We start from the raw sequence: 27,205 nt of genomic DNA, 5'->3' as shown, positions 1-27,205 counted from the left end.
GTGCCTGTCCCTTTTTCCACATCCCATAAATTTCTTTCTTCCATTTGAGAATTGCTAGAACCTCCCTGCTCTTCCGTGCAGGTCTCTTGCCCCCTTTGGTTGATTTCTTGATCGTGGGGATACACTGGTCTTGAATATTGACCAACTTTCTTGGGCCCCCTTCCCTTCTAGAGCCCTATTCCATGGGATTCCTCTAAGTAGGTCTTTGGAGAGGTTGAATTGGATCTCTGGAAAAACAGGATTCTAGTTCTGCTACTGCTTTGCTTCCCCATGCAGGATCCTGAGTTTCACCATGACATGGGTCGCTACAGCCAAGGCTTTCCCCAACCTTCCCATCTTCAACCAGTCCCTCCTGGTTTGGTAATACAAGGTCCGGCAACACCCTTCTCCTCCTTGGCTCCTCCACCGCTTGTATCAAAAAGTTATTTTCAATGATCTGTAGGAGCTTCCTGGACTGTGTGTGCTGGGCTGTGCTGTCTCTCCAACAAATACCAGGGTGATGGAAGTCCCCCAGGAGAACCAGGGCCTGTGACCATAAGGCTACATCCAACTGCCCATAGGAAACCTCATCAACTTCTTCCTCCTTGCAGGTGCCCTGTAGTAAATACCCACCACAGTGTTTCCCATACTTTCCCACAATTTGTAAAAATAATCCCACAGCAACCAGCAAAGCCCTGTTTTCACACAGGTCCTCCCCTGTCCCTGGAACGCAGCTGCGTTAGAAACAAAGGCAGCAAGATGCAATTGCTGAGAGCAGTTTGCAGCACGGGAACTCCTCAGAGTCAGAGCCCTTCTCGGCCACCCCCATGTCTGTGGGGGGGGGACAGCATTTGGCAGCTGAGGAACAGCCCCCCGGGCTCCCCCAACCTGCTGGGAACGGGAGAAAGCAGAGGGTTGATGCCTCTTCCCTGAGCCATCAGGAGAGGGGGGAGCAGGAGAGGAAGAACAGAGAACAGAGCTGAAATTGCCCCAGACAGGGGAGCTGAGAGTCTGTGGCTGGAATAACCTGACCATCGGCTCTGCAGGGACAGGCTGTGTGCAATGCAGCTTTCCTTCTGCTCAAGGAACAGCCCATCCCCACACCCCGGGGAGCAGCGGCCTCTGCACGGGGACAGGAGCCACACACCGACACCTGACAGGGTCTGCTCCAGGCTGGTGGCTCCAGAGAGGCCCCACTCTGCAGCACAGAAGTGACCAAGCCTGGGCTCTACTGACTCACATCTCGAGGGGCTCCAGCGGGGCTGGCCGGTGTCTAACAAGGCTCCTGCACTGGTGTGGGAGTAACGGGATCTCTCTCTTTTCCCTACTCGCCCGGATTTATGAGTTCTGGAGGAGTTTATCATCTTCCACGCCTCAAAGTTTGGCTGAAATCAACTGAATTGTGAAGGAAAGATGGAGATTGTTACTGGGAAGAAAAGAAAGGAGGGACAGGCAGAGCTGTTGCATCAACTTTGTTCAGAGAACCAGGCTAAAACCCACAGAACATTCTCCAAAGTTCTCCTTTTTCACAAACTGTTTCTTATGACATTTTTCTAACAAAACTGTTCTTTTAAAATTGCACTTCCCTTAGAATAATTGCCCTAAGAAAGGTTAATTAACCCCTCAAATAGCTGACATGCAACATGAAAACAAAAATCAGGAAAAGGGAAAAGGGTCATTAACACTTGTATTTAATTGCAAAAAGTAAAAACTTTTTTATTCTTCTTACATACAAATCTCATTTATTTACACACTTTACAGGCTTTTCCCAAGTATTTACAAAGTTTGCAATATATTAAATTAGGACCATCCATAAAATTCTGCATTAAGTGCATATTTACATTCTTTTTTTTTTTAATCCACCACTGAATTTAGTGTTCAGCATTGAAACAGTCTTTATGCATATATAGCTTTACTTCCCAGCACCCCTGAGCCTTTAGAATGTGGCTCCCCTCCGCAAAACAAAGAGATAATGCTAAAAATAAATCACCTGCCATTTGTCTGAATCTCCAAAGCAAAGGGAAGTCCAGCATCTCTCTTGTCTAACTCAGCAGGACACTAAATCTGCTCTTTACAAGGAGGAGGTTCCTGAAGAGGAGGATATCGAGTTCTACCTATAAAATTTACCGAGAGGAGAAAGTTTGGTTTGCAGGAAGCAAAAGCTTTGGGCACCCACTGAAACGGCCTCACCCCAGGAAGTGTTCAGTTCTCTTGGGGGCCACGATTGGGATTGGGGTGTGTGGAAACTTCCCTCCTGGAGCAGCATCACTGTGATGAACGAGAGGGTTTCAAGGCAGGAGGATCCCCTTTCAGGGACACTGGTGTTTACAGAGCTCACATCTCTACCATGAGGTGCTCTCCTGCTCCTCACCTCCTCCTGCTGCTGCTGCTTGGAGCTGGGAGGCCATGAGAGAAGGGAGGTGCTTTGATCCAGCCCAGACAAACCAGCTTCTCCTCCAGAACATTGCAAAAACAGGCCTGGTGGGAGAAGCTGAAGTCTAGAGACTCACGGGAAATCTGACTCAAAGCTCTCCAGGGCCTTGCAAAGGGACCCCTCGGGGGAATCAATGTGTGCAATAACAGTGGGCAGGGAAAAGAAGAAAAGGAACAAAGAAAGCAAAAAAAAAAAATCAATAGAAACTCTCAGCTTGGCTCCTGTGGGGGCTGCTGATTTCCTGGTACTGAAGTAAATCATAATAATCCTTTCTCCTCCTTTCAGTTACCCTGAGTTCAGGACTGACTGACAGCACCGGTCAGCGATCCCTGCTTTGGGGAGCAGCTTTAAACCACGATCCTCCCGCCCAGCTGACAGGGACAGCCCGTCCTTCCAGCCTGGCAAGTGCAGAGGTGACCCCTCCTCACGTCTGCCTGCTCGTGGGTAGTACCGATTTCTGGTGTGATTTCAGAGCAGCTTTGCAGCCTTTGGGATGTGGGGTGGGGAGGACTCCATCTCCCAGCTCACAGGGAACAAGCTCTGAAGCACATAAAGGAACTTTAAAATGTGTTGACTGGGAACCTGTGTGAGCAGGGCAGGGTGGGAGTGGGAGATTGTCCAAACCAGCACAGAGAGTGCCAAAGGGGAAGTGAGGGAAACCACAGTGGGACACCCCCTCCGTGACTCATCTAATCATGGCTGTCACTATGATACCTCAATAACTGCAGGAACAGCCCCATTCCCCCCAGGTCCACCTCGGCAGATTCTCTAGGGAAGTCCTGCAGCCTTTCCAGGGACTCTGTGAAGCTGGAGCTCTGCATGTGGAAGATGACCTGGGCTTAACTGCAGGTAAGGTATCAAAACCTCCCTTTGGCCATGCTAGTTTTGCCAGTGTGGCCTCACCTCCAGGTTTCCCACTGTGGCTCCTCACCCACCCTGGGATGTGGAAGGTGTGAGCACCACTCCTCTGGCAGCTGGAGACAGGAGCTGCTCTGGAAGCTGTGCTGCAGACCAGGGCTCTGCACTCCGGCCAAAATCGGCTCTTTATCAGCAGGAGAACTGCCCTCCTGTTTTAGTTTAGCAGCTAATTCCTTACAGCTTTTGGAAAAGGAAGAGAAAATATACCAGAGAGCTTAAAAACAAATGATGTAAACTCCAAAGGGAGCGAGGCTGGGATATATGCAATGTATCGCTGAGACAGAGCTGGAAACTTATGCAGAGCCCATAAAGTGCACTTGGAAGGCTGCTCTGCAAACAGGCCAGGCTCACCAGCTCCTGTCCAACCAGCTGCAACTCTTTGAGGAAGGGAGAAGCACTACGTGAGAACACTTCTGCTAAACAGGCACAAACCTGCCCTTTCCTCCCCCTCCTCCCCCCAGTCCAAACAGCAACTGTAAATAGATCCATTTTCTCTGCTTCTTCCCAAAAGAGCCAGACAGCCACAATAGCTTAAGTGTGACTCTCAAAATCCTGGCATTTCACAGACACTTGGGAATTGTCTCCGCAGCTCTTTTACAAGTTACAGTCAAGGACACTTAGCAGCGACAGTGTCACCGAACCGCCGCAATCTCAGCAAGAATGGCTCCAGCAGCATCTCTGAGCAAATGCTTTAAAAAATGGGTCAGATACAAAACCAGTAAGAGGTGAAGTAGCCTTGTCAGCCTTTGAATTTGATTTGAGAAGCTGCCAAAGTGTAAATAGCAACTGCCACTAATGAGGCCCTAATTCTGCCATCACTGAACTCCCAAATTTCCATTAACTAAGACCCAGGCTTTAAGAGGAGGGAGAGGGGTGGTGTGTGTGTGTGTCTTGGCATGTACAAGACTCCATGTAGTGTCATGAGTGTGAAATACACTCCAAGTAGTGAGAATACTAATGGAAGTTTTATTAGTCCAATTCCCTTTAATATTTTGTAACAAATTATATTAGTCCTTTTCTATCCTGAGAGAGCCAGACTCTCCCCCTTTGGTTCTACTAGATCTGGTGTGTGTCCAACACCAAGGGCCATGCACAGACTGACACAGGTGCTGGGCTTGTTCTCATTGTTTTGACAGGAGAAAAACAAGGGATATGCATAGAAATGATTGTAGTGTCAAGGCCTCAGACTAAATTCTTTGGAGCAGGAACTGTCCGCTGCCTTATCCTTGTACAGGAGCCAGACGTGGTCATCCCACTTGGCAGCTTTTGTCAGCCCCTAATCACATTAACACGATGTTTGCTCCCATTCTCCTCAAAAACAAAGGCTGGACAGACATTTTCCCAATCTGTCATTTTACACGTACCTAAAATATTTACAGAGAAAAAGGCTCTTGCTCCTGAGAACAGAGTTAACTCACTAACAACCAAAACCCCTCCCAACTCCATATTAACAAGTGTGAGAGTATGTCCTGAACTCCAGCCCTGGCCTATGAGTTCAGCCAGACACATCTGTAAGTGATCTTCAGCAGCGGGATCAGACCCAAAGGATCAGACTTGGAAGGGACCGGAGCATCCGCAGCCTGCAAACACCGAACCTGAGCCTCTCTCAGGGCACTGGAGACAGCACTGCTCCAGCAGCAGGAAACACGCAAAGGCAGCTTGGAAAGGACCCAGGAAAAACCAACGTTCATTCTGAAGACAGAGTTCCAGATCTGGAAGGAGTCAATGCAAAAATATGCCAGGGAAGAGGGAGCTTCAGGTGCTCCCAGAGGTACCACGGGCTGGGCTCCCTTGGTGGCTGAGGTGAAAGCTGGACAGAGCCGCTCTGCTCCCAGCCCCAGCTCCAGCCAGAATTCCTGCACTGCCAGCACCACTGACGTGTGTGTCGGTGTTTTTGCAGGAAAGGAAGTAGAGGTGAAGAAAAGCACAATTATCATTTGACTCACTCACAACCTGCTGATAGAGAGCTGCAGAAGGGTGATCACAACACTGAGAGGTCTGAAGGGATTCTTTTGGTACAAGAAGGATGCAGTGAGTGAGAGTTTCTGCCCTCAGGCTCAAGGCTCTCCCTGGCCCAGGAGCAGGAGCAGATCAGCTCTGCAGGGCTCACACAGCTGCGGACGTGAGGGAGAGCTGGGACACATCACCAATTCATTCCCTTTATAGAACTGGCCTGACTACACAGGCTCAAAGCTTCCTCCTCAGGAGGAATGTACACAGAAATGTCACACACCCCATCCACTCCCAAACCCCCCAGGAAGTTTCAGAAGTGCCATAATCCACAAAGAACACAAGGTGAATCTCATCCTGAGAAATCCATCTGCTGCTCCTGGAAAGAAAACCCTTTGCTGCAAACCCAGGGCTTACCTGAGGGGACAGGGAGGGTCATAAATAGCTTGAGCTTCTCCCAAAATACATTTGAGGAAAGGCAAAGAATTACCTCAAGGGTCAGGAAAATAGTCATTTTTCAACACTGTAAACATGCAGGGTGGCAAAGCTGCCTGCCCCAGTTGCCCCGGCTCACTCCTCTCAAGATGTTGCCTTGGCTTCAAAGCTGAAAGTCTTCTTCTCCTGGGAACAGCTCTGTTTTCCCACCCCACCATCCTTAGCTGGCAGCTCCATCACAAATCACTGCTGGCTCTGTCCCTCTGGCCATGAAGCTCATTGTCCAGTGGTCTGCACTGGCATAACCTGGGAAGAGGCAATGGAGAGGCTCTGTTAGATGAGTCCACCCTTAGTGAGTGCTCCCATTTCCCACGAAGGGATGTGGTCATGCTGGAGCTCTTTGGAAAGACACTTCCCTCAGTGGGCACTGGGTTTGTAATACCCATTGTGTACCCACACTGCTCAGCTTTGAGCATCTCCTGGTATCCCAGTGTTGGTGTTCCAGGCCACAAACTCCCAGTCCAAAAGGATCACTCCCTGTGCTGTGACAAGCAGGCACACACCAGTCTGGAGGTGACAATGGTACAAAGCACCATCCTAGGTGTCAGACAGAAAAGACCCAGCTGGAAGCAGTCTCCTGATTCCAAGGGCTCTCCCAGTCCCGGCACACCCCACTCTGGTACTTACCCAAATCCCCAGCTTCCAGCTCCACCTTGAACATCTCACAGTGTCCTCTGCACATGTCCAGAGGTGCAACAGTCAGGGTGAGCTGCCCACTTCCAACAGCAAAGAGGCTGTGCAGGCTGTAGCTCTAGGATGGGAGGAGAGGATTTCAAAAGCCTGGCCAGCTTTCCTTGGCTCTGTCTGCCTGAAGTAGGGACAAGACACTGCCCTGCAGGCAGGTGAGGCAGAGCAAACAACACGTTTGCTGCTCCCCCAGTTACCAGCAGATCACAGAATCACAGCTGAGGTCAGCTGCATGCAAGGGTTCTCCTCTCCTCCAAGGCAAGGCAGGCCCTGCACATCCTCAAAACTCAGGAAAACATAGAGGAGAAGATCAGGCCAGAAGCCTGAAGTGTCTCAGAATGAGTGAGACTCACTGCCAGGAACTCCTAAAATGCAACTCTTAAATGAATTCTGCCCAACTATGCACAAAAAGACCTCACCCAGCTATAGAGCAAGGCCAGACACATGAATGAAGCAGGCAAGGGGTGATGGAATGAGATGATCCTTAAAGTCCCTTCCAACCCAAACTATTCTGGGATTTATCCTCTGATTCTGTGACGTCTCCAGCTGCCAAGGGAGGTGAGCACAGGGTATCTCCCTCCCCAAACTAGACACAACTGCTGGGAGGCACAGACACCTTGAGATGCCACTTTACATAGGGGTGAACAGAACTGATACAACCCCAAATGCTCCTTTTCAGGATTGTATCAGCTAAAAATACCCTGCAAATCCCACAAAAACTCAGAGCTGCTGGGAGACAGCTCATAGACAGGAAAAGGTCTCTGGAATGAATTTCTCACCTTATTCCCCAAATCTGGATGCCGGATGAGGAAGCAGCTCTCCAGGGACACTGTCTTGGGGAAGGACAGCAAAGAGGAAGGGGGGAAAAATTCCTGCAGAATCCGAGATTTATTCACAGGCTTGTTCCTAAACAAACCAACCCATATTAAAGAATTACCATACAATGATAATGTTTGCATTTAAAAGCTACTTTCCAGATAAAATTCTTCCCAAACGTTCATGCTTGATAAACAGCATGACAGACTAGCCCTGGGAGGCAGGAGCAAAATTCAACCTCAGCCTGTTAACGTGTGCTCCTTCCTGCTTTCCTCTGGGCTCCTGCACCAGGACCATGTAAAGAGGGAACAAACATATCCTGATGGATATCTAAACTTAATTTCCCTCCCCTTTTCACTTAAAATCATCCAAGTCATTGACCAGATCCATTCATTACAAAAGACGCAGAGAGGTGGCATCGGACACAGCCATAACTGAAACCACATGGCGAGGCAGGGGGATCCAAGGCTGTTCTCTAGACCAGGAAATGTAACTGGAAAAGTCCAGGTGAGACTTGGTATTTTTACATCCCTGTCTAGGGGCCTGACATAATTAATTCTTCAGTACCCTGACCATCCCTCTACCAGTTGAGACCTTAGAGAGCTCTGAGCTGTTCACATGTCTTGTTCACACTTAAAGGCTTTGGCAAACTGCTTTTGGTTAACAGGGGCATGATTAGTGCTGGCCATATTTTCTGCACAAGACCAAACACAAATTGCAGGATTCCTTGACTTTCCATTACTTCTCAGTGTCTGCAGAAGTCATGGCATCTCTTCTCAGTCAGCACCAGTGGTGGAGGATTTCCACTGAGCAGACAGAGGCGATAGAAATGTGAACCAGTTACCTCAGGTGATCAGATCACAGCCCAGATGATTTACAGCCTGAAGAACAGGACCAGGCAGTCACTGCGATAATTTTATCTTGTAAGGGGAGCAATACCTGGAGACCAAGCCACAGCTCTCCATTTTTTAGTGCAGAAGTCTTGTCCTCAAACAAATCAGTGCCAGCGAACAGAAGCAGCCTGTAACCCACTCCTGTTCTCCTTCCCTCCAGATGAAGTGCAACTTGCAGGCACTGGTGGTTCACACAGGCAGAGCCTGAGCACCCCTGCAGAAAGGATGTGTCCACCCATCACATGTTTTGTCTGACTCACCAGGGAAAGAAAAATGGGCAGCTCCACAATTCAGCTGAATTTTCTTCTATTATAACCTCTGCCAGTTCTGGATCCTGGGACTGAAAATGCTTCAGTTCTTCATAGGAGAGATGCTGCCCTGTCTTAAAGAACATGAAACAAAGATAAAAGCTGTGCCCCCAGGGTTGCACCCTGCTCCCACTTCCCTCCCACTAGAAAACATCCAAGAGTAACAGCCACGTAGATTGCTAAATGTCCAAATACAAAGATCACTACTCAGAGGAACAATGCAGGGAGCTCTCTCCTCCCACATCTTCACACCGGGGTGAAATGTCCTCTTAGACACACGTTCTGAACAAGCAGTTTGAGTTCATGGGTGAAAATACTGGGCAGGGGTTATGGGCTCGTGCTGTTCAAGAGTCTGGACTCATCACCCAGTTTCACAAATCCCTGCATTACCTTGATTAGAAAAGGCTGATGCCTCTGGAGCTTTTCTGATAGTTCTCTGAAGTCTGTCACTATCTGAAGGCTTTTCACAGCAGAACAGACTGTGCAGTTCGCGGGAAGTGCGGAAGCGTTCTGTCTGCAACCTGCTGCCCACCAGTCCTGGCATTCTGGGGAAGAAACAAGGGAAACCTGCTCAGTAAGACCAAAAATGGAATGGAAAGGAGACAAATTCAGTGATAAACTCATTATCCCTAATGTGAAACACTGAGATTTCTTATAGTTTCTGATGGCTGTAACTCAAAAAGAAGCAGCTTCACCAGGCAGGGAACTGGAGAGAATGTTTCCAGCACATTTTTGAGATACAGCTGAAGGTTGTGAGAAATGGGAGAGTTTATGGAAATTCCACTTCTCTGTACATGCGGCACATAGGCTCAGCTACCCTTCCATGAGCAACAGAAGGATGGCAACCATCATATGTAGTGTAATTAAACTGAAACAAGTCCATAAGCAAAAGAGCAACCCAAAAGTGTTATCAAGGAGGTAACACCCAGTAAACCAAAAAAGATCCAGGCTGGAAAGAGTAATTTCCACAAGGTCAGCACTGGTGTCATGAACCCTGCTAGGACATACCTGAAATCACCACCCTCCTCTTTACCACTGTGTTAATTTAGAAATACGTTGTCCCAGGCAATGGTTGCCCAGTCTCTGATGTGCAGAGGATGCTGGGGAATGTGGGATTTCACCAAGACATGCTGCTGCTGTTTTCATTCATCCCATCTTTCTTGAAGATGAAATGGGGAGAAAAGTCCCAGCATGAGCAACCCCTGGACCACAGCTACATCCACTTTAAATTCCAAAAATTGTTGTTACACCACAATCAGCTGAACTGGCCTACAATGAACACTGCATATGTTTACATCTTCAAAAATTCAATTTTTACATGAAAGCACAACTTGATGCCTATATCCAGCCTCCCTCCTCCAACTTAATAACTCTCCCAAAAAAAACAAAGAAACATTAAGAGAAAGGACTTGTTGCAGCAGGGAATGAGCAGGACAATGCTGAACACCCCATGTATTTCTATGCTAAAGGATCTGCAGAGCAGCCACCACACTGAAAGGGTATGGCTCTGATTTACAGAATCACAGAACCACACAAAGATCAAATTCCAACTCCTGGCCCTGCACAGAGACATCCCAAACTCCCATCCTGTGCCTGAGAGCGGTGTCCAAACACTCCTGGAGCTCTGGCAGCCTCGGGGCCAGGACCATTCCCTGGGGAGCCTGGTCAGTGCCCAGCACCCTCTGGGGGAAGAACCCCTCTCTGATATCCAGCCTAAATACCCCACACGCTAATTTTATATTTGGAGATACAGCAGGAGGTTGTGAGAATTGGGAGAGGTTCATGGAAATTCCACTTCAAACACAGATTTTGTGGTAGTGACAGCCCTGGTTCTGCAGCCTTAATCCAATGGAAGAGGCTTAACTCTGGCAGTGGCAGCAAACCCATCCCAGCCCTCATCTGTCAGGGTGGGTCAGGAAAAAACCCAAGGCCTGGGACACATCTCACATGAAACATCCGGGGATCTGTCCTCACGACAGGCCCACCCTGCCAGCACAAGTCAAAACAGCTCCAAAGCCTCCTGGACACTGCTGCAGGCAAACTCAGGAAACGAAGGGGGGGGCAAAGGGGAGAAAGAAGAGTGAAGTCTGGCTGAAAAACCGAGTTGGGAAACAAGGATGCACAGCAGCTTTTCAGGGGAAAAAAGACCTCACACAACCTGCCTGTTCCTGCCACCGCAATTTCCAGCCATGCTCACGCTCCTGCACAAGGGTAAGAAGGGATGAACAGCACTTCATAGGAGAGCTCCTGTTTTATTTTCTCCTCTGACATCTGCAACAGGCAAAACGAGGAACATTGCAGACAATTTATGTTCATTGGGACCTAACAACAAGGAGCAGACTGGGATTCATTTTGCTTCTTTCTTGCTGAGTATTTCCAACTCCCAAATGCTGCATTTCCCACCCTAATGCTGGGATATGGACTGAAAGGGATCAGGATATAATTCCTAGTCTTTCTGGACGGTGCATCTACGCTGCTTTCAGGGAAAGGGGAAAAAAGGCAAAACAAAGTGTAAAATCCTTCTTGCAAGCAGAAGTTCCACTCCCATGAGAAACTGCCCCGACGTACTTTCCCTCCCTGCTCACAAGAGAAAAAAGAAAATCTTTGTTCCACTGCCTGTAGAAAGCTTCAATTTTACAACAACAAAAAAACTCAACTCACAAAAAACAGCTGGTCAGTGACAGGAAACAAAAGGCTGAAAGATCTCACCAGAGAAAGGGCAGTCGCCACGAAGAGAACAAGAAAACATCGCTATGGTGTGTCATCAGACGGGGCGTAGCAAGACTGTAATTTCTCTCTGGGCAAAACTCAGAAACCTCATCCCTAAGCATTAAGCACAGTTGTCCCCAAATTTTCCCTATGGGCTCAGGGCAGTACCCCACGGAATAGGATGCTAATCAGCTTGACAGTACAGAGCCTTGATTCCTCTTTTGAGGCAGGCAGTGATATTTGCATTCTCAATTGCTCGATTCAGGAGGTGATTTCTTTTCTCCATGAATAACCAGAGCAGAGCACTGGTTGAGACGCATTTTAAATGCTGCAAGTGGGGTTGTGGGATTTTTTTTTTTCCCCTAGTAATTAATCTTTTAGATTTATTGTGGAGGGTGTTAGTCTGTGCACCAGTATGTGTGTGACTGGCATGACAAGTACGGGTAGTGCCTGCCCTTCCCAGGGAGGGCGGGAGGAGAGGTGGTGCACTGAAGAGCCAACTGCCACTGGGGACCAGGGCAGGATTTTACCCAGGATGCTGATTTTCTCTCCTTACCCTCCCTGCATTCCTTTTACATTATCACCCTGCCTGCCAGACACCCTGGGGATTGTTCCGGTGGAAGTCAAGCACGCTGTCTGTGCACTCACACGGCTGCTCGGGGATGCAAATGGAAGATGCTCTTTTCATCCCAGCACAACCCTCACACCATGGTCCCATCCACTCCCATCCAAAAGCTGAAGTGCTGGGCGTGGGCAATTATCCCTGTGGAGCTGGAGTGCAGGAGAGCAGCTGTAGCAGTGACACATCCAGCTATCCATTACACGACAGAAGTGTGGCCAACTTCTCTGCGCTTTCTCACCCCTTTTCGAGAGGCAGCCTTCAGTCTGTTTAACAGAACTTCAGTTCCCCATCGGCCATAACCACCTCATATTTCCTTTTATGTGTTATTATTTCTCCAGAACAAGAGCTGTCTTCTCCACTGTGTCAGGAGAGCTCCTAGCAGAGCCAGGGCTGGGACTTCCAGCTGCTAACACATCACAGACCAAGAGATAACAACCTTCCCTTAAAACACATCTATGATTAATGCTACAAGGAGTTTATGACTCTACTTTCCACTATGCAGAAAAATAATTTTCAAGTCACCATCAATTTAAAATGAGTGCCCTGCCCTTCTTGGATGTTTTCATAGAGGATCTCCCAAATTTTTGGCTGCCCCCAGCACTAGAGAGGGGTGTGCATGCACAGCCCCAGAGATGCTGGGTGTGGATAATCAGATTGGAAGCTCAGAGGTTCCTGAGAAGACCTGGCCCTGCTTCTGCCCATTGCAGCAAAGCAAATTAACTTATGGAAACTTGCCCACATGGATCTGAGAGCAGGATCTCAGCAAGCCCTGCTCTCTTTAGGGACCATATGGAGAACGCAGGATCAATCTGCCAGTGCAGCAGGTTCAAAGGGGCTACTAGCCCCTTTGCTAGCAGGGGCAACTTTTGTTCCTGCAGGACACAGAGCCAAGGGCTGCTTCTGACCCTAGCAAAGTGCTGAAAACACGAAACCTCCTGCTTGCAGCACTGCAGGTGCTGAGGCAGTTTGCTGGCTCCCCACCAAGCTGGTTTGCTCCCCAGCACTCAGGACTGCAAGGCTGAAGCAATCTCCAGCAGGCAAGTGCCAGCCAGGTCTGCACAGGGAAGTCTGGTCCCAGGGAAGACCCCCCAGGACTTAGCAGTCCCCCCAGGTGTTGTGTCCGTAGGGGCTGTTGCTGCCATCACCCACAGTAACTGGAAGGAAGCTCCCCAGAGAACTGGTTAATGTACTGAGCAGCTCCACAACCTGCAAAGGCTGGTTCCAAATCCCAGATTCCTCTTTCTGAGGATAAGACTATTCCCCACATACTTCACCAGGAGCCAGTCCAGGAATATTCAAGCAACTTCAGCAAGCCTCAGATGAACTCAGGGTTCCCAGGAATGGCTGTGGCACTGAATATTCCCCAAACATTTCTTTGTCCTTTCTTGTAGGTCCATTGTATAAACCTGGGTGTTCCATTAAAAGGGGATTTTGCCCCTTTGCCCCGCTTAGGTGAGACCCCACCACAGAGCTGCCTCCACTCTGGGACCCCAACACAGGAAGGACGCGGAGCTGCTGGAGTGAGTCCCAAGGAAGCCATGGAAATGTTCCAAGGGCTGGAGCCCCTCTGCTCTGGAACCAAGCCGGGAGAGCTGGGTGTGTTCATCTGGAGAGGGGAAGGTTTCGGGGAGACCTGAAGAGTCCCTTCCAGTGCCTAAAGAAGATCCACGAGCACTGGAGAGGGATCTGGGACAAGGGATGAAATGCCAGGATGAGGAGGAATGGCTTCCACTGCCAGTGGACAGGGTTAGATGGGATATTGGAAAGAAATTCTTCCCTGTGAGGGTGGGGAGGCCCTGGCACAGGGTGCCCAGAGCAGCTGTGGCTGCCCCATCCCTGGAAGTGTTCAAGGTCAGGTTGGACTGGGCTTGGAGCAGCCTGGGATAGTGGAAGGTGCCCCTGCCCATGGCAGGGGGTAAAGCAAGATGAATTTTAAGGTCCCTTCCAACCCAAACCATTCCATGATTCCATGATGAAGATCCCCCAGTGCTCTGATGTCCAATCACTACCAACACACAGAAGGATTAGGGCTGCAGCTCTCTCCACACTTGGAAATATCCAGCTTCCAGATGCTGGATGTTACAGTGCTGTTTTCTGTTATTTTAAGGGCAGGGATTTGCAAGGTCTAGCCCTTAACCTTAGAGTGAAGCTGCAGCTCATAACCTACTGTTATTGCTTCAACAGCCAAAGAACGTTCAGGCCAGGTTGTTCTTCCTCCTGTGACCAGCCACGTGCTGCCTTGGGACCACTGCAGACTCACAGATACTCCCTGAGTAAACAGCTTGTAACTTGTGCTATGCCATTGCAGCAGGATATACTATATGCTTATCACCACACTCCCTTTCCCAGATTTTACAGAAAGCTAAAACAGTATTTAAAAACTCGGAGCAATTTAGGCATCAATTCATGATGCACAATCTATGACACAGGTAAATCCCATCATTCTTATTTTACAGATGTAGAAATTCCAAGCTCTGTCGTCACCAGGTGGCACAGTTTGGAAGAGGCATTTGGAGCACTTTGTTGCACAAGCAATGTTTCCCAAACTCCATCTTGCTGAAATTCTTCACTATGCTAAAAATTAATTCGATCATTTATAATGTCATGTCAAAGTCAGGCTAAACTGATGGGTTCTTAAGTAAGTCAGGCAGGAAACATGAGGATTATTAATTACAGCCTGCAAGTCCTGATTAAGGACTGCATCACAGTGGGGTTTTAAATACATACTCCAAAGAGTGTCCCTGTTCTGCACAAGATCCTCACCCCTCCCTCATACTGAACTTTTATTGTAGCCCTGGGTATACTGAATATATTTATGCCATGAGAAGAAAGTACCTCCCAGTTTGGTTCACAGCATTTTTAGGAACAGCTAGGAACAAAATAACAGCTACAAAAAACCCATCAAGAACCCCTTTATTGTTGTTCTGGGTAGAAGTCAACAGCTTGAAGAACTACTCATTCATCTCACTAATGGGTAACGGCTGCTCCACCAGCCCAGGGATCATTAGTCAACCTCGAGCAAAGCACGAAAATGACTTTGATCCAACCAGACATTGTGAAATCAAGTCTGCTGCGCTGAGCCCAAGAGGAATTCACAGTCCACTGGGGTAAAAGAGCATTATTTCCAGGAGAAATCTGCACCTACCAGTCTCAAAAATGGAAGGCAGGGACCAAGTTGTCAGGAAAGCATCCGAAGTCCACTCCAGCTGCACCTCTGGTTACCTGCCCCAGCTGACAGCTTGCACTGCATGAGCAATCTGCCTCAGAGGAACAGCTTTGGAAACAAATCCCTCCCAGCTGCTGTTCCCTGCCTGATGGTGGCCTCAGCCTGTAAAAGGTTTGACATGTCTGTGTCACTAGTGCACAGAGGGCTCTGCCAGGCTGCTAAATGCCTCTGCAAGAAGCCACCTATGGCAAACTCTCTTCCCAGGAAAGCGAGTCCAAAGCAACAATTCACTCACTCTACAAATGAGGAAACAAGAAATTTTGGAGGCATCACAATATAGAAGTAAAAAGAAGAGTTATGTTCCACAGCACCACAATGATTTGGGGTTAGTTTCCTGCCAGCAAACCCAAATAAACAGTCCACTGGTTGAACCAAGGCCAAAGGAACAGAGAGCATGAACAGCTTGGCACCACCCTGCCCTGCAAAGTCAGCCGTTTTTTTTCCCCTTTGAACGAGCCAACACATGTCTGCTGGTTGCTCTCAGGTTATATCATAAAAGGGTTGCTTACACACACAAAAGATCAGATAAACTGGCAGCTGTGCAGTGATGGGAGGGAGCCCTGCACATGCTGTGACCCACAACCACGTCCAAATGCTCCAGCCCTCAAAGCGGGTGCACAAGAACACACACAAAAACAAGAGCAAAAACCAGCTCAACTTTGCTTAGGGAAAAAAAAAGTAACATCCTTTGAGAGCAAGAGGAGAGGCAACAAGTTAGAAATCAGATCCTGCCTTACCTCCCAAGCAGCCTCATTGTGCAACCCTTCATTCAGAGCAGGCCTATGCTCCTTGGGCTCAGGAATCCCCGAGCCCCATGGGTCAGACGCAGTGTGGGCTGCAAAGCCCATGGGGAAAGGCTGGATGAACACCTGGGTGCTCAGCCACAGAGAAAGGCTGGATGAACACCTGGGTGCTCAGCCACAGGGAAAGGCTGGATGAACACCTGGGTGCTCAGCCACAGAGAAAGGCTGGATGAACACCTGGGTGCTCAGCCACAGGGAAAGGCTGGATGAACACCTGGGTGCTCAGCCAGTGGGGAAAGGCTGGATGAACGCCTGGGTGCTCAGCAAGAGGGAAAGGCTGGATGAACACCTGGGTGCTCAGCCAGTGGGGAAAGGCTGGATGAACACCTGGGTGCTCAGCCACAGGGAAAGGCTGGGTGAATGCCTGGGTGCTCAGCCAGAGAAAGGCTGGGTGAATTCCTGGGTGCTCAGCCAGTGGGGAAAGGCTGGATGAATGCCTGGGTGCTCAGCCACAGAGAAAGGCTGGATGAATGCCTGGGTGCTCAGCCACAGAGAAAGGCTGGATGAATGCCTGGGTGCCCACGCTGCTCTCAAGAAGCAGCAAGTCCTCGTGCAAGGCAGGCATGCTGGATGCTCCCCTTTTGCACAGAGCTGTGCCAAGGATAAACACACTCCAAGGCTGGAGTGAGAGAAGCAGAGGGAGAAGCGTTTTGCCTGCAAAGGGTTAAGATCAGAGAGGAGACAGGAGCTGGCCAAGTGCCAAGGCAAGCCTCCAGCTAAACCCAAGGTGGGCCAGCCAAGAGGCAGAGGCTGCTGCCCTCTCCCAGTAACCAGCTGCTGTCCTCCCCCAGTAACCCAGCCTGCTGTGACCCATCCCCGCAAATAGCTCTGGCACCCAGCAGGCTTTAGTAACACAGTGACAGGCCATTTACAAGGTGTTGCTAAACACTGCTCCTCCAGCTGGGCTCCTTTCTCTACAATAATTACATATAAACCCATAAACATGATTTTAGACCTACTGGTCTAGGCAAAAAGGGGTATTTAACACTTCTTCTCCAAGCTGGGGGGTAACTTGCACAGGATCTCTTTTCCAGCACTGAGATCCATGTGTGCTTTTGTGTGATTTCAGGTGTGCTGAGCAGTTACTGACCCAGCTGACTCTGGGCTGTGCAGGATGCGTGTGGCCAGGACCAAGTGTCATTATTGTAAACAAAGCTGGATTTTCCTTGAGGTCATTACAATCCCTGCTACCAGTACAATGTGCAAATTGTCACGTTGCTGGGCCACAGCCTGTTCTCCACTGACAGACCTGCTCTGCTGAGGTTTTTGAGCTGCGAGGACTGAACTAACCATGGGCAGACACATGAGTTAATGTGAGTGCAGCTTAATGAGCAGCTCATCACATCATTGTGTGGCTGGCAGAGAGCAGTTACCAACCAGCTTACAACAAAAGCCAGTTTTAGATATTAACAAAGCTATAGGGATGACACAACTGTGAAGGCAAGAAAAATCAGGTAGAGTGACCAGCACTGTGGTTTTAAAATTTCTGTTAAAAGAATAGAAAACCCCTTTTCATTTGGCTTTACTGCAGACTTTGAGAGCTCATATGTTACTTCCTAATGCCTGTAGGAGAGAGGGAAGGACTCATACCCCTATTTCACACCAGAGAACTGAAACACAGAGGGAATTACTTGTCCATCCCAGCCTATGTCAGAAATTAATCCAGAATGCACAGGTCTTACTTTTTCCCTGGAACAGCATTAGATAGCCTTGAGTTAACCCATGTGCCCATCAAAACACACTGTGTTCCTTACAGCAGATAGACCCAGAGGTCTGACAGCCCACTGCCTCTCTGGGGTTATAATTGAAGGGCTGATGTGCCAAGAGCTGCAGGCCCAGAGCAGCCAACATGACCCAGCACCGGGGCTTTCACAAGCTCTGCATAAACACCAGCTCAGGAAGAGCAAATGCAATCCACATTTCCACAGACCTTTCCCCCAACCACAGGGACCTTGCCCTGGGAAAACAGCTGGAAGAGAGGCACAGATGCCAAAACCAAGGGTCTAAGAGTCAGCTATCAAGGAACAAAGGGTGGGAACATAAGGTTTAATATGGGAATTGATCCGGAGGAAAAAATCAGCAAGCAAGAGAGCACAGAGACAGGCAAAAAGGAAATTTACTTTGGACTCAATCCTGTAAACAATGCAAGAGAGTTTTGTGGATGTTGCTCCTCACCTCGGCTGCTCAAAGGTCCACCCACAGCCACTGACAGACAGGCAGCCCTTGTCACCCACAGCATGGCTCTTAGGTGGAAGGAACAAGGATGGAGGGCAAGTCACCATGAGCAGGAGGGTGAGGGGAGCACATCCTGCACCCCTGCTCCTCCCAAAGCCTCACCACCACTCTGACTGGAGCTCTTGGCTCTCGGGGGAAATCCAGCAACTGAGCTGCCCTTGTTCTGCAACACAAACTTGGCTGCTCAGCCCACACATCTCCCAGGGGACCGGGCTCCAACCTCAACCCCGGACACAGGAAAGCTGCTCCAAAGCTCAGGAGGGACAGCACAGCCCAGGCTGGCCCTGCCTGCCCAGGCACAGAGGAAGGAGCAGGACCACCCGTGCGCCCACGCCACAGCAACGTCTGCCAGCACTGCCGGTGGGCCACGGCAGCCTCCAGCTGACAACAGGTGGCTTTCAACAGGAACAGCCCGAGCTGGCTTTGAACTGGTGCCCGAGCACAGAAAGCTCCAAGCTCCATCCTCAGCCCCCTCAAAATTTTCATCTACCAGGACCTACGTAGGGAAAGGAAGACGAGTCTCTACGTCGAGTCCCTTCATTAGTGGTTTTCTCTGCTGCTCAGGCACAGCGCTAGCATCCCTTCTCAGAGAGGACACTCAGAAGGGATCTCATTAACTCATATAAATATCTCCAAAGGATGCCAAGAGGATGTGCCAGACTTTTCCATGGTGCCCAGCAAGAGGACAAGGAGCAATGGTCACAAACTAAAACACAAGGAGCTCCACCTCAACATGAGGAAGGACTTCTGAACTATCCTGGGATTCTGTGATCAGAGAACACCAGACTTGCCTGCAAGACCTCCTGGACTTACACTCTCATCAACAAACAGGACACAAGATGCAGCTTTACCCCTTCCCTTCAGCAGACCACAAGGCCGAAATTAGGGGCAAAATAATACAACACACAGAGCAGGGCTGAAAGAGCTCGGGAGAGCACTCAGCCCCACACCATGGAATTCCCTCTTCCAGATCTCTGCTGGATGGCTTCACCAGTGTCCTCTCAGCAGCAAGCTGTGATGGTGACACCAGTGTCACTGGGACAGCGTCAGTGGCCGCAGCTGCCTGCTGGGAAGCCAGGACATGAGGGATTCCCACAGGAACCCAGCCAAGGTTCAGGCTGGGTGCTGCACTTTCCCATTCAAATAGGCAGGGTCTTGTCCAGTTCCTTTTGCTGAGGCAGGATCAAAGTCACTCCAACCAACCCCAGTCAATCTGTTAACTGGGACATGCTGTGGCTTCCACCACAACCTAATACTGTGGAAAGCAAGCAGGAACTGCCTCCCCCCTCTCCTCGTTTACCCAAAACTGGATTGCTGCCCACCCTATTGCTCATTGCTTCTGAAGAATTACAGGACTAAGGGAGGCATGAGGGATTTTATGTGCATTTAAATAACTCCACATCCTTCCTCTACCATCCATCCTTCCCGTTTCACCTGTTCCTCTGGATGTTTCCCCATCTCCTCATCATTCAGCTGGTTTTTCCAAAGGTAGGCTAGAACTGCTCCTGCTCTTATTTATCTTCACAAGAAGATGCTCATGTTTCAGGCAGCCCTTGTCCTACAAACCTGCTGTGCCAGGGAACTTTCCTGGGCTCTTCTCATCCAAAGGGACCCTGTGGTATCTGAAGGAAGAACCCGTCAACCTTCTGGACAAAATCTGAACAAATATGATAGAATCCCAGACTGGTTTGAGCTTAAATGGAACTTCAGATTAATCTTGCTTTACCCTCTGCCATGGGCAGGGACATCTTCCATTACCCCAGGTTGCTCCAAGTCGTGTCCAGCCTGGCCTGGGACACTTCCAGGGATGGGGCAGCCACAGCTGCTCTAGGCAACCTGTGCCAGGGCCTCAGCACCCTCACAGGGAAGAATTTCTTTCCAATATCCAACCTGCACTCCTTCAAATTTAGACCATTCCCCCTTGTCCTGTCACTCCTGGCCCTTGTGAAAAGTGAAATGAGCATTAAAATTCCCATTGGATTCCATCTCAATACAGGAGCAGGGGGGTGTTCACCCATGGAAAAGCTGGAATGCAGTAGATAAGCAGGCTCCTAATGTCAAGTGCTTATCAGAGCCATCTCCTCACCTTTGTTTTTTAGGAAGAAGAGGAACAATGGGGGATACCCTGTCCCACCCATACAAACGGGAATCAACAGAAATCCCATGCCAGCGTCACTGGAAAAGAGGGAGGGAGAGAATGCAAAATGGTGCTGGCATTTCAGGGAGCCCTTTTTAGCTCTGACAGGAAGGTCAGAGCCAACAGAGACAACTCCAACACAATGAGGTGCCCAAGCTAAATATAAACCTGACGAGGGCACAGCTACAGAAGTTTGTTTTTACAGTGACCTGCCAGACCATCAACATTGTGCCATATCCCTGCTCAAAATAATTCACAGCTTTATCATCACTGACAGTCTTTGTGTTTGAGCAGAGGCAGAGCCCAGGCTTGCACCCTCCTGCCAGTCTAAGTGAGTGGAAATGATTGACCAAGAATGAGAAATAGCCAAACTTTTCCATTTCTATTATGCCATTCTAGGAAAATCCATGATGTTCCTCTCCCATGATGGGATGACCTCACAGGGAGCCCTTATCTGACTTCCTCACACACACACTGCCCTTAATGCCACATAAACACAGCAGCACTCAATCCCCCAGGCCCTTCCCAATATGCCACTTGGCAAAAACTCATTTTCCTTAAACCAGGCCACAAGTTGAGGTTTTTACACTTTGCTCACAGATATCAAGATTTGGTTGAGGAACTGGTTTTGCCTTACTCAGAAAAAATAAGCAAAGGTGACATTTCCCCAGCAGAGCCATCTCAGTTCTGGTTCTCAGAAGTGCAAAGACTTCTAGAGGAAATGGAACTCTTGTGGAAGAAAAACCCAAGGCATTAAAAGCAAGGAAAAGAGAATACGCAAGAACAAAATTATCAAGTTAGAGATAAAATATGCTTCAGTCCCAGTGAAGCTAGAATTCAGGATACTATTTTTAAGCACAGTGGTAGGAAAAGAGAAAACCATGATGCCAAGCCAGCAACACATTTGTGGTGCCCTGGAGACGCTCAAGTGACTCGCGTGGCTGGTATTTAAGTTGGTATTTCTTGCTAGGCTTAATTTACAGCAGGGAAATCATTTCCTTACTCTCCAACATGTACTTCTTGGCAATGGGCAGGGACAGCAGCCGGATGTGCCCAACGAGGGAGCCCCAGGCCTGGGCTCTGGAGAGCGGCGCTTCGGGCGGCAGCGGGTTGTAGGGCTGGATCACCAAGTAAACAGTCAGCAACACCAAGCCCAGGGTGAGCAGACCCTGCGAGGGAAAACAGGCATGGAATTAATCACACTGCAGGGAGCTGAGGTGTCCTCAGAGCGGGACACACCTTCTGCTGCCATCAAAGGGCTGTGGCTGTGCACCACAATATGAACACTCTTTTGCTGGGTCTCCTTGTTCAGCTGCAATGCTATTTATGTACGCAGAGTTGTCACCCAGTTTTATTATTAGGGCTGTCCAAGGATGAAATTAAGCAGCCTTCAAACCCAAGCCACACAAACAACTCTGTTCCTGTATTTTAGCACTGCAAATAATCCAGCATGAGATCAATCAGGATTATCTACAGATAGTTCCTTTTCCTCCCTACCTAATCAAATAAAAGCTTGCACTCCTGCCATGCCTCTTACACAAGGAAAACCCTGTGGCTTTTGCAAACATCCGTCAAGCCTCGAAACACTTTGGCAGAGTTGGCACCAGCTCCCTCCTCCATACCAGAATCCCAAATAAGCCTTAAAGAGATGACATGACGCATTTCTCCCCCTGGCCAAAGTCAAACTGAATCAACAGCAAAAACAAGAACAGAAGCTGAAAGTTCAAATTTGCAGTTTCCTGTTCTCCTGCCTCATTTTACAGCTTTTTATAGGACATGAGGAAGAGAGCTTGAATTTTTTTCCAAATAAAACTCATTGCAATGGATTTGTAAAGATGACACTAAAGTATTACTGAACATTATGTCAGTGGGAAGCTTTTCAGACTTGTAGCAAACATCTGGTCTAGTGGAAGGTGCCCTGCCCATGGCAGGGACTTGGAACTAGATGATCTTTAAGATCTCTTCCAACCCAAACCAGTCTGGGATCTCAAACCTACCTAATAATAGCATCCCTTCACCCACTTTGCGAAACTTTTTACAAAATCTTTTAGTTAAGGCTTTTAAAACATTTTTTTACCATCAAGCATGATGATAATAGGTTTATTTCATAGACCAGAAGGAGAATAAAGACATGTACAAGTTTGTGGCAGGGTCAGAAACAGAGCCATGTTCACTTCATTACTCAAATCTGGACTTCAAGAGTGTCTTTCCTTCCCACATTTCCACTCAGGATGCCAACACTAGGAATCTTAGTCTGAAAAATCAATCCAAATCTCATTATTTAATAATTTATGGGAGAGGAAGGTGTTGACATGGTAAATCTACAGCACACATGAGCAATTTCAAATCTTGGTCAGCTACCTCCTGTTCTCAAAGCAGCTCATGGCATGAAGGAAGGAAGCTACACTTCACAGCTTTTTAAACAAAGATTTTGGAAAATTCATCAAGAAAATGCAATGGGAAATAAAAAGCTCAGGTGCAAAGGAGAACCCTGACCCTTAAATGTTGTGTTCATGCACAAAAGTCATCTTACCTTGTAGAGAGCCACTAAGACAGGGTACCGTGGAGGGCCCCTCTGGGGTTCGTTTCTTTCCAAGAGTTGCTTGATAAACTTCTCAATGGCTTTTTCTGACATGCCACACTGGTGGCCAGTCTGTCTCACCAGATCAATGGTCTCGGAGAGCTTGTCATAGATGCTGAGCTCGTTGGCTGAAAGCTCCATGGCCCCCGAGGAGAAATCCCTGTGGAGAGGTTGGGTGTGTTAACAGGAATCAACTGCGGCCATACAACCCAAGAGCAGCGTGTGCACAGTGATCCCAGGAATGTGGCAGTGCCCGGGAAAGAAGGAAGGCTCCTCTGGAGCAAACCTGTTCCCAGCCAACAGCACAACACTGAGCTGCACTCCTAATAGTCTCTGCTGGTTCAGGATCTCCCGCCGACTCAAAGAAGCCGTGAAATTTCCTGACAAGAGCAGAACCGGCTGAGATTCGCAGCTTATGTAAATGAACAAAGCTTCCCAGAAATCAATGAAACTCCATTTATTCATCTATTCCAAATGAATCCATCCCATAAAGCGATTGCTCACTAAATACAAAAGCCAACAATACAAAGCTGATCATCACACGCAGCAGCCCAGCTAAGCCCTCCCGCGCTGTAATTTCAGTCGCTTATTTTAACCCAGATTTGTTTTCATTAAATCCCCCGTCAGCAATAGGGACAGGACAGAGAAACAAGCAGAATGTGTGGGGCAAAGTTCAGCAGTTTACAACGTGTTTAAATTTTCGCAACCTAATGTCCAGGCCAACTGATTATTGAGTAACAGCAACGTGAGAGCAGCTGCTCTGCAAGGAACAAAGCCCCCACCTTCCTCTCCAAGTCTGCCTGCAGGTCAGAGATGCCACAGACCTAAATATCCCAGCAAGAACTGCATTGCGCCGGGTGACAAAATGGCATTTGACAGCAAATTATTTCTCACTTATAAGAACACACCCATGAGAGATCAACATTAAGTTGCCAAAAAAAAAAAAAAAAAAATTTCCTCTACCACTCCTGCTCTGCCACAAAGGCCTCTAGGAGAGCAGCTGACAGGCTCAAGAAAAGATGCAAAGAAATTGCTGGCCAAGGTACAAACTGCCAATGTGAGAATCACGTATCTCTCATGTAAAAGAGAGATTTCGCCTGGGAAATACACTGGCACTGCCTGGGGGAAAGAATCTCTAAAGGTTTGCTTTGCCTCCTGTTTCTGAGCTGGGTAACACTAACCTGATCAAACCGGGCCAGCTGGGAGAGAGTTTGGCAGTGCTCTGCCCTGAGAGCACAGCCCAAGGACCACCACATAAAAACACATGAAGCACGATGGATAATCAGATAATCGCAGCTGAAAATGGCAATCAGGCTCCCGTCCCCATTTTGCTCTACAGTTTCCTGGCCCCAGGAACCAGCTCACGAATCCACCCAATTCTCCACTGTGCTCCACAATTCTGCCACTGCACTGTGAGAACTCTAACTGTTCACAGGGCTCTGCACACACCTCCCAGCACAGACCTGCTGGCTCACCTGAGCACACCCTGACCAGCCGTGAGTAACAAGGCACCTAAACTCAGATTTGCTCAGCTGTAATTTGTTCTGGCTGCTCCCACAGCACAAATCAGCCACAACTGTAATGTATGGATTGAGCAAGAGACATTATAAAGTTCAGCTTTGGACTCTGATCTGCCTGTAAAGAACTGGCTGACAGCTCTCCTCCTAAACCATGGGCTCCTATAAGTCACACCCCAAGCAATGGCAATTTTAATATCTTCTTTTTAATGCAACACTGGGGTGTATTTTAAAAACCCCCATGCTTCACAGGACTACCAGCTTCAGCAACTGCTCCTCTTCCTGCAAGATCCCTGTTCTGCCCTTGCACACTTGTTTACGTGGTCACATGGAGCATCAGATCAGGAAAATTATCTGGCTGAAAAATAACCCCGATATGTTTGGTCAGCAGCTGCCTAAGCATTCAACTCCAGCAGTTAATGTCAGATGTTATATTAACATTAGTGCCAAATTTCTAGCCACAGCCACGGAAACACCAGAAAGGTAAAAATGCCAAATTACAACCCAACCCCGAGTGTGCAACGGAGAACATGCTGCACTACATTGCCAGATTAATTAGCTCCTGGCCCTCTTCTACCGACATTCCTTGCATTCCATGCAAATATTTGTCCCAGATCTTGCCACCTGAGCAGCCCCATGGGCAAGCAAAGCAGGTTGGATCAATAATATCTCATATTAACCTCTCCAAGACAAGGACTTTTTCTTCTCATCTGTAAAGCACCTGCCATGCACGTGATGATAAAAACAAGCCATTGCTTTCCTAACTCATTCATGCAATATCCTGATTCATAGAACAAGCAAGAGCCAGCACATCTGCAGGATATTAAAGGCCCTTTTTTCTCCCCCTCCAGCTTTTCTGGTTACTCTAGTTGCCTGGACACTATAACTGGTGTGCTAAGTGGTCTGAAAGATTATCTAGTGTTCTCTGGCCCCCAAGTGCCAAAGCTTTCCCCTGTGAAGCTGCCCCGTGCAGAATTCCAGCAGATTCAGCAAGCTTCTCCTGCTTGCATGATCTGCCTGGAACCACTTATGACGAACATCCCCACAGAAATGCTGTCAAACACAGTGGTTTCCCCTTTTCCAAACAGCAGAAGAATCCTACTGAGATACAACAGCTGAGATATATCCCAGCTCCCACCCGTCTCTATTTACACTCCACTCTGAGCAAACACCTTTGCAGACAACCCTTGTAAATCACAGACACTAAAAACCCAATCCAGCTCCTTGACAAATTCAAGGGTAACTCAATCCTCCAGCTAGGAAATAAGGCATTACATTATGCTCCTACACTGTTGGGAGAACAGATGAGGCCTTAAAAAACAAATAACAACCCATTATTTTCCTTCCTATTCCTGCAATACAACCGACAAAACAATAACAACAGGCTACTGTACCCTCTTTGCCACCACACACACTGAGCAGGGCTCATCCCTTGCAAACCCCTTAGAGAGAGGCCTTTAAACGAGGAACCCATCTGTTATTCTGGTTTTTTAATGAACTCCACCACACTGTGAGGAATCAGCAGCTCTCTCCACAAACAGTGATGGCACCTGGCCTGCAGGGTTTGCACCCAAGTGCCCAGTTCTGCCCACACACCCCAGGGTGGTTAGTCCAAGGCTTCAGAAGGTAAATATTTAGACAGAAACGCTGCTGGAGGAGTCTTTAAAAGGGAAAGCTTTCGCCTTGCTGGTGAACATATAATGATGTGCACAGATATAAAAATATATTCCCATCTGCTTTAACACCCTTAATGCCGCCTCCCTCACCCTGCCCGGGGGTCAGGTCCCAGCCTTGCGCTGAAATCCCTCCGGAGGGACCCTCACCCGGCCACAGCCCCACGGCCTCGCCCGCGTTCCTCTGAGGCAGAGGAGCCCCAGCCAGGAGGTTATTCTTAAAAATAAATCAATAAACTGCAGCAGGACACCCCCAACCCCCACCCCGGCCCCGGCCCCGGCCTCCATAAGCCGGGGAGCCCCCCCAGGCCGAGCCCGCGGCGAGCGGCCCCCGCTCCGGGCCCCCCGCGACCCCCGCCCGCGGCCTCACCCCGCTCGCGTCCCGCCCGGCGGCTCCTCCCGCTCCGGCTGCGGCCCCGCCCGCCCCGCTCCGGCTCCGGCTCCGGCTCCGGCTGCGGCTCCTCCCGCTCCGGCTGCGGCCCCGCCCGCCCCGCTCCGGCTCCGGCTCCGGCTCCGGCTGCGGCTGCGGCTCCTCCCGCGGCGGGGCGGGCCCGGCCCCGCTTCCGGCTTCCGCAACGGCTCGGCCCGAGCTGGGACCGTCACATCGCCCGGGAACAGCTCCCGAGGAGCCCTAACACCGCCCGGGGAGCCCTAACACCTCCCGAGGAGCCCTAACACCCGCCCGAGACCCCCAACACCGCCCGGGAACACTGCCCGGGGACCCCAAACACCGCCCCGGGAACACTGTCCAGCACCCACAACACCGCCCGCGGCCCACAGTACCGCCCGGGATCCCCAACACCGCCTGGGGAGCCCAACACTGCTCCGGGATCCCCAACACTGTCCCGGGACCCCCAACACCGCCTGGGGAGCCCAACACTGCCCGAGACACTCGACACCCGGCCTGGCCCTGCCTGGGACCTCCAACACCGCCCGGGACTCCCAACATCCTGCTCAGCCCGAGGCCTCAACGCCCCCCGGGACCCTACCAACACCCACCCCTCTGCTGCCCCAAGCACTCCTCAGGACACCCCAACACTGCCCTGGGACCCCCAACACTGTCCCGGGACCCCCCCCAACACCCAGGCCAGCCCAAGGGCCTCCCGGTACCCCAAACATCCCTCAGGACTCCCAACCACCCCAGTACCTCCCAACAGACCCCCAACACCCACATCCCTCCCCACTGGCACCTCCAGTATCCCACTGAGACTCCCTGCACACG

General features: G+C 49.5%; 1 protein-coding gene across 2 annotated transcripts; it reads right to left on the bottom strand.

Moving 5' to 3' along the window:
• Positions 1–1,649: 1,649 nt before the first annotated feature.
• C24H6orf89 (chromosome 24 C6orf89 homolog) lies at positions 1,650–26,399 on the bottom strand. 2 transcript variants are annotated; one of them, XM_048328055.1, is made up of 8 exons: positions 26,354–26,399; positions 22,746–22,953; positions 21,216–21,381; positions 8,871–9,025; positions 8,433–8,554; positions 7,243–7,369; positions 6,404–6,527; positions 1,650–6,022 (listed from the first exon to the last, which is right to left on the bottom strand). In XM_048328055.1, the coding sequence occupies exons 2-8, from the start codon at positions 22,932–22,934 to the stop codon at positions 5,937–5,939; spliced, it is 969 nt and encodes a 322-aa protein (XP_048184012.1). In that variant the 5' UTR covers positions 22,935–22,953; positions 26,354–26,399; the 3' UTR covers positions 1,650–5,936. The 2 variants fall into 2 exon arrangements, with proteins under 2 accessions (XP_048184012.1, XP_048184011.1); XM_048328054.1 differs by lacking the exon at positions 26,354–26,399 and adding an exon at positions 26,077–26,100.
• Positions 26,400–27,205: the final 806 nt, after the last annotated feature.

This window comes from Corvus hawaiiensis, chromosome 24 (genome assembly GCF_020740725.1).
Source record: "Corvus hawaiiensis isolate bCorHaw1 chromosome 24, bCorHaw1.pri.cur, whole genome shotgun sequence".
NCBI classification, from domain to species: domain Eukaryota; kingdom Metazoa; phylum Chordata; class Aves; order Passeriformes; family Corvidae; genus Corvus; species Corvus hawaiiensis.
Note: the sequence above shows the minus strand (reverse complement) of the source record. Positions and strands in the feature narration are given on the sequence as shown.

Coding starts and splice junctions, on each gene's coding strand:
- C24H6orf89 (XM_048328055.1), bottom strand. CDS start 22,934: ATGGAGCTTTCAGCCAACGAGCTCAGCATCTATGACAAGCTCTCCGAG. Junction 6,528..7,242: donor ATCCAGATTTGGGGAATAAG/GTGAGAAATTCA, acceptor CTCCCATCCTAG/AGCTACAGCCTGCACAGCCT. Junction 6,023..6,403: donor GCTGGAAGCTGGGGATTTGG/GTAAGTACCAGA, acceptor GCCTCTTCCCAG/GTTATGCCAGTGCAGACCAC.